Source organism: Melospiza melodia, chromosome 14, assembly GCF_035770615.1.
Source record: "Melospiza melodia melodia isolate bMelMel2 chromosome 14, bMelMel2.pri, whole genome shotgun sequence".
Taxonomy (NCBI): domain Eukaryota; kingdom Metazoa; phylum Chordata; class Aves; order Passeriformes; family Passerellidae; genus Melospiza; species Melospiza melodia.
The window spans coordinates 7,021,762-7,027,761 of NC_086207.1; the positions used below are offsets into that span (position 1 = coordinate 7,021,762).

Consider the following 6,000-nt stretch of genomic DNA (forward strand, 5'->3'; position numbering starts at 1 on the left):
TTCCAATCTACAGGTGCATTCTGAACTAACTCATCTTGGAAGAAACTTGATATTAATAAATTAAAATTATTTCAAGTGTCACCATAATCTTACTTGCTATCCTTGTTTCCTTATGTATTAGCACCTACTTAAACCAATCATTATGGCAAAAAGTGAGAACAGCACAAATCCTGCATATTAGGACACCTGTTCTAAAAGGTGGCATTTGGATGACTTTGAAGACTGCATATCTGTCACTCCCTTCTGCATTTTTCTTCATGGAAAATGGTCATCAGCAGTTTCTATGGGCACACACTAAGCTCCTGTTCCTTACAAAGCTGTCAGCTTTTTTGGGGAATGCAAACAGGAGAAAGCAGCAGATTCACATACATATGACAGGGTGCTTAGCTAGATATCAGCACACAAAGGCAACAAGAGGCATCAAACTAGCAGCCTTCAGCTGCATGACCTATGCCACTGGCACTGATCAAAGAGCATTTCTCTCCCCTGGTTTTTCTATTTTGGACAATTTTTCTCTCATCTCCTTATGCTTACTGATTTTCATCTACAGAAGAGCACAACGCCTTTTGTTCCTGCTGCCTTTTACTGCCCTTCCTTCTTCCAGCCCTCTTATTTTGAAGGATTCTCACACTTAAGTTAGCTATAGCAGCTTTATTCCAGTCATTAAAGTTATTCCACATTTAAGCAAGTAATAGTAATTCAAGGAATTTTCAGCACAATGCTCACATTTCTAAATCTTTAATAAAGGCAGTTTGCAGACCAAGTGTGCAGAGCAGACTGGGGATGAAAAGCTTAAAGATCAGAATAATGCAGAGGAGACAATACTCTGCAGCACTTCTCATAAAGCCTAGAAGGGCATGGCTAGATGATGGTGCTCTCCATATTATATGCCTGGCTTTTCTCCACTAAAATCCTCAGGCTCAGCAAAGCTGAATTTTCCTGGGTAAACAGGTAACCCTAATATTTAAAACAGTCAAGATCTTAGACATGACACCACATGCACTGGCCCTCAACCTTGGTAAATCTTTTCACCAAAACTCTGATTTGGAGGTTCATACTAGAATAACCTGCATGTGGAGTAGGAAGGGAATTCAGGTAGCGAATGCAGAATCTGGGCTTTTACTTAATGAACATCTCCCAACCTTTTACAGCAACAAAAGCCTTCAAAAAATGAAGGGCCGTCAACTAAGGCACTGCTGCCTCCCAAAATATCTGATGGTGTTTAGTTATTTCACCAAGTTTAACCTACAATTGCTCCTATTTCAATAGCTTTTATTCTCAGCAGGACTCCAGTGATAGAAGTGACATGAGAAGTTCAGTCAGCTCCATCTAAAATAATCCAGAAAAACCTGCTTACACCACCAGGTCAGTAGGAGAGTACAACAAGTATTCAAGAGTGAGATGGATTATCAGGCATGGCCAAATTTTCAGTGCATCCTGCAGCTTCTGTGTTGAAAGGCAAGGAGAAGTTGAAAAATTTATCCTCTTACAAGACAGCCTGAAGGAGGGTGTAAGAGCCCAAGGACAGCACAGCACTGGAACAGAGATTCCCATCTCTAATCCTCACTTCTGGTGAAAGCTGAAATGTCACTCAGGGCACTCTGTGGTTCAAGTGCTGCTCATGCTGATGCCTAAGAACAGGCAGCAGCTGGTGCTGAAGTTTTGAGACACCACTGGCATTTTCTGTTTGGCCACCAGCACAGCAGCTCCCAGGGCAGATGCACTCTGGGTTAAAGCAACTGAGACAGCTCTCTGGCATGCTTTACCAACTGGTAGGTACTGGTGCACACTGAAAGGTCATGCTTAGGTTTAAAACCGGGAATGACAAATTTTCTCCTCCAGCTCAATAAGGTTTCAACTCCTGTCACACTGTATTCAATTCCAATAGATCTACGAAAAAAAAAGCAGCTATGTGAGCTTCCTCTTACAAAAGGGAAAACACAGCAGGGTTTTGGTTTTCCCCCCACCTGTTCAGAAGAACTGCCTTAGAGCTCTTTAACCTGAAATTCCTGTAATGCAAAGTACCTTGATTCCTGTCTGTTACATCACACCACAGGGACAGCAACAGTTAAATCACAAAATTCTTCAGATTATTTAATCTTAGATGATTTCCCAAAATGTTCCAACATCCACAGGTTTCTCAGGACTGCCCTGAGTCTTAAAAGGTACAAGGTACAAGTGCTCTGACATGCAGCTGAGCATCACTGGGGTCACCTCTACAGGACTCTGAGGTGCCACCAGGTGCCAGGGATTTCCTCCTGGCAAAGTCCAACAGCCCATCAGCAGAACTGGGGCCATGGGCTAAACAAGAACTGGGAAAGCACCAGCCCAGCTTCTGATTTCACAGCCCAGGCCCAGCTGAGGTCCCACCTTTCACCCCCTGCTCCCCATCCCTGCTGCAGACCCCGTGTGCCCACAGCCAGCTCTGCTTCCCTGGCAGCCTGCTAAACCAACCTCAGCAGGACTGCAAACCTGCTGGCACTGAACAGTGGGACTGTCCATGCCCTGCAGCTAGATGGTATCCCTGCTCATGTTCATTTCCACTAAATTAAGCCAGAATGAAAGATTTAGGGAAGGTTTAAAAACCTGTGTTCTATCTTTCGCTACCAGTTGCTACTCGCTGATCAGGATTACAAAGGTCCCCACTGACACTGGGTTCAGAGTGAGCCCTGACACATACTTCTTCCTCCACATTCCTCAAACTTGCATTTCCACAGCCATGTTACCGCCTATCTGTTGCTTTTTGCTGGGTTACAGACACATTGTGTGAGCAGAGCACACAGAGCACTGTAGCAAATTCACAAACACACATCTCAGCTGCAGCAATTTTAAATATGGCTTGTAAAAGGCTAACCTTTCAATCATTTAAACTTTAAAATAAAGTGATGAAGTTCAATGCTCAGTGTGTAAATCCAAGTTCTCTCCCCTGCAGGGAACAGGCATCTTATGACCTGAGCTGATGAGAAATCCCCCATCAACTGGGTTCTCAACTCACAGGCAGTGGTAATTACTTGGCAGAGAAACTTCTTTCCTGTATGGCAGAGGAAAATTTCAGCTCATACAAGCTCAGGGTCCACCAGATGATGGGTAAATGTTGTGCCACATAGTTCTTCTACTGTGGACCAGCAGACTGTTCAAAACCTTGTGGATTTTCAGGGGCAGTTTCCTTGGTAGCACCACTGGAAGATGACTCAGACACAAAGCTCGTCAGGGCCACGTGTATTCAGGTGTATTTCTATGTGCACAACAAGTGTCATGTGATAAGAGTTATCAGAATGTTTTTGATTATTGTCCTCCAGCAGTGGTGAGCAGGTAATGATTCTGCGACAGCTCAGTACACATGGCTAAATAAGGCACCCATTTAGTCATTTCTGTCATTCTTGAATCACCAGCCAAGGGCACACAGGAATTTTATAAGCCTGCATTAGGCCTATTAGATTTCTCACTCATCTTCATTCTCTGAGCAGAATAAGGATGCCAGGAAAGCATTTCTCATTTAAGCTTCCATCGACTTTTATGAAGGTTAAAGAAACACCTTGGAACAACTCTGTTACTGGCCCCTCTCCACCACATTGCTAAAACTGAACCCCAAGAGGAGTTCCAAGGCCCTGGCTGGCAGCAGGTTACATTTGTGTACAGTACACACAAGGATTATTCCTGGAATGCAGAACACTCCTTGAAATCTTGTAAAACTGGACAATCATTCACTTCCACGCGTAAGAAAAAACCCATCTAAGTAAACGGAGCGAAGGCAAAGTCCTGACATCCCACCAAGAATGGAAGGCCCTTGAATTGATGGCTGGAGCAAGGGGAAGAAAGGAACACGGATTCAGAAATTGCCCTTTCTGCCCCACGAGGAAAACGCTCACTGTCAGACGGGGAAGTGTGTGAAACTGATCAACAACAAACTGCATACTTCAGATTGCTGGAATTTCCAACTAGGAAATTCACTAGGATGGATTTTTGAGTTCCTGTTTCTGGGAACTTCAGCTAACAAGGCATTAAACGAGAAAGTTAAAAACTTCTAATTTCAGTGGTGATCCAGTAGTTGAGCTTGCTGCACGTCCAAGCTCCTGTGCTCTGGCTCACCGTGACTGCCTCAAGCATGGAACCACAACAAGCTAGGACAGAGTGTTGCTTGGAAATGACCCCGCTATTGAGCAGCACCCTGATTTCTGTTTATCGTACTTTTCTAAGTGAGCGCTGCAGGAAAAGAACAACTCAGAGCAAGCAGGAACGGGGGGATACCGCAAGGAAGAAGGCGGCAAAGAGGGGGCGATCAGAGACACACCCAGAAGTCCGTAACCTCTGCGATGGCCAAGCTCGGTAAGGCCACGTAGCTGCCCGCAGAGGTGGGCCACGATGCAGGACAGGGCCCGCCACAGCCCTGCGAGCCCAGCCCCGTCCCTCCACACCGCTCCGAGCCACCGCGGCTCCCGCAGCCCGCCAGGGCCGCATGGCCGCGCCGAGCGCAGCGTGCGCTGCGGCTCCGCAGCACGGCCGGGGCCGGCCAAGGGGAGCCCCGAACACAGCAACACAACTCGCTGAGCCCCTCCATCCCTCCGCTCCCAGGCGCCACTGCCGGCCAGGCCCGCAGGTAACGCCGCCGCCGGCCCGCCCCGCCCGAGCGGAGCCAGGGCACGGCAGCAGGGACCGGCCGGGCTCGGCGCGCACACCGCGGCTCCCCGCCCGCCGCCGCCCACCTGTCGCGGGGGTCGACCCAGCTGGTGGTGCGGCTGCCGTGGTCGATGTAATACACCTTCCCGTCGTAGTCCCGCGCCTCCTCCCAGCCCTCGGGCAGCGGCAGCTCCTTCCGCGGCATGGTCCGCACCGCCGCCCCATGCACCGCCGCGCTGCGCTCCGGGGGCCGCGCCGGGGCTCCCCTCCCGCGGGCGGCGCGCAGCGGTGCGGGGGCCGCGCCGGCCCAGCCGCGCAGGGAGGCGCCGCCGCCGGGCAGCCTCACATGCCGGCCCCGCGGCGGGGGCGGGCCGGGGCGGTGCGGGAGGGCGGCGGCGGCGGCGAGCCCGCGGTCAGCGCTGGGCGCGGAGCCCCGGCCGCTCCACCCGCTCACGCCTCCATTTCCTGCTCCGCCGGCGGCCGCCCCGAGAGTCCCGCGGCGGCACCGCCCCCGCCCCGGCACCGCCCCCGGGCACACCCACCGCGTGTCACCACCCACGGCCACGCCCCCGGGGACACCCACGGACACGCCCCCGGGGACACCCACGGACACGCCCCCGGGGACACCCACGGACACGCCCCCCGGGGACACCCACGGCCGCGCTCCAGCCCCGGGGGCTGCGCGCCCCCGAGCGCCCCGTGGCGGCGGGGCCGGGCACCGGGCTGTGGGCCCGGGACAGTGCCAGCCTTGGGGCCCGGACGGTGCCAGCCTTGGGGCCCGGACGGTGCCAGCCTTGGGGGCCCGGACGATGCCAGCCTTGGGGCTCGGGACGGTGCCAGCCTTGGGGCTCAGGATGGTGCCAGCCTTGGGGCTCGGGACGCTGCCAGCCTTGGGGCTCGGGACGCTGCCAGCCTTGGGGCCCGGACGGTGCCAGCCTTGGGGGCCGGTACGGTGCCAGCCTTGGGGCTCGGGGTGGTGCCAGCCTTGGGGCTCGGGGGCCCCGCGGGACCGGGCCGGGGCCGGCGACAGCCGCCAGCAGCGCTGAAGCGCCGAGGGCACAGCGCGGGTGGCAGGGAGTGGCTCGGGACTGCTCGGTGCCATGGAGGACACGGCCGGTGCCGGTGCTGGCAGCGCACAGACCAGCGCAGCGCTCGGGTGCCCCTGGCAGGAGGTGGCCCTGCCCCGGTGCGCTGCCCTCGGGTGCCCGGCCCAGCCGCGGTGGGCGCCCCGCAGGGGATGGCACGGAGCCGGGAGCAATCGGAGCAGCCCAGGGAGTGACAGGGGTGATTTCCTGTGGGTTCCAGAGGGAAAGCTGGTGGCAGCTGGCACCTGGATACACTCGGACCATGAGGAATGCAGTTATGAAAGTAGTTGGGGTGGCA

The 6,000-nt window shown here is 53.9% G+C and overlaps 1 protein-coding gene across 1 annotated transcript in view; it reads right to left on the reverse strand.

Annotated features, from left to right (window-relative positions):
• The window catches only part of WWC1 (WW and C2 domain containing 1), a 68,894-nt gene extending 64,033 nt beyond the window's left edge, over positions 1-4,861 (reverse strand). The window contains exon 1 of the mRNA XM_063168593.1: positions 4,704-4,861. Coding sequence (XP_063024663.1) covers positions 4,704-4,822 — 119 coding nt within the window. The 5' untranslated portion in view covers positions 4,823-4,861. The remainder of the gene's footprint in view (positions 1-4,703) is intronic.
• Positions 4,862-6,000: the final 1,139 nt, after the last annotated feature.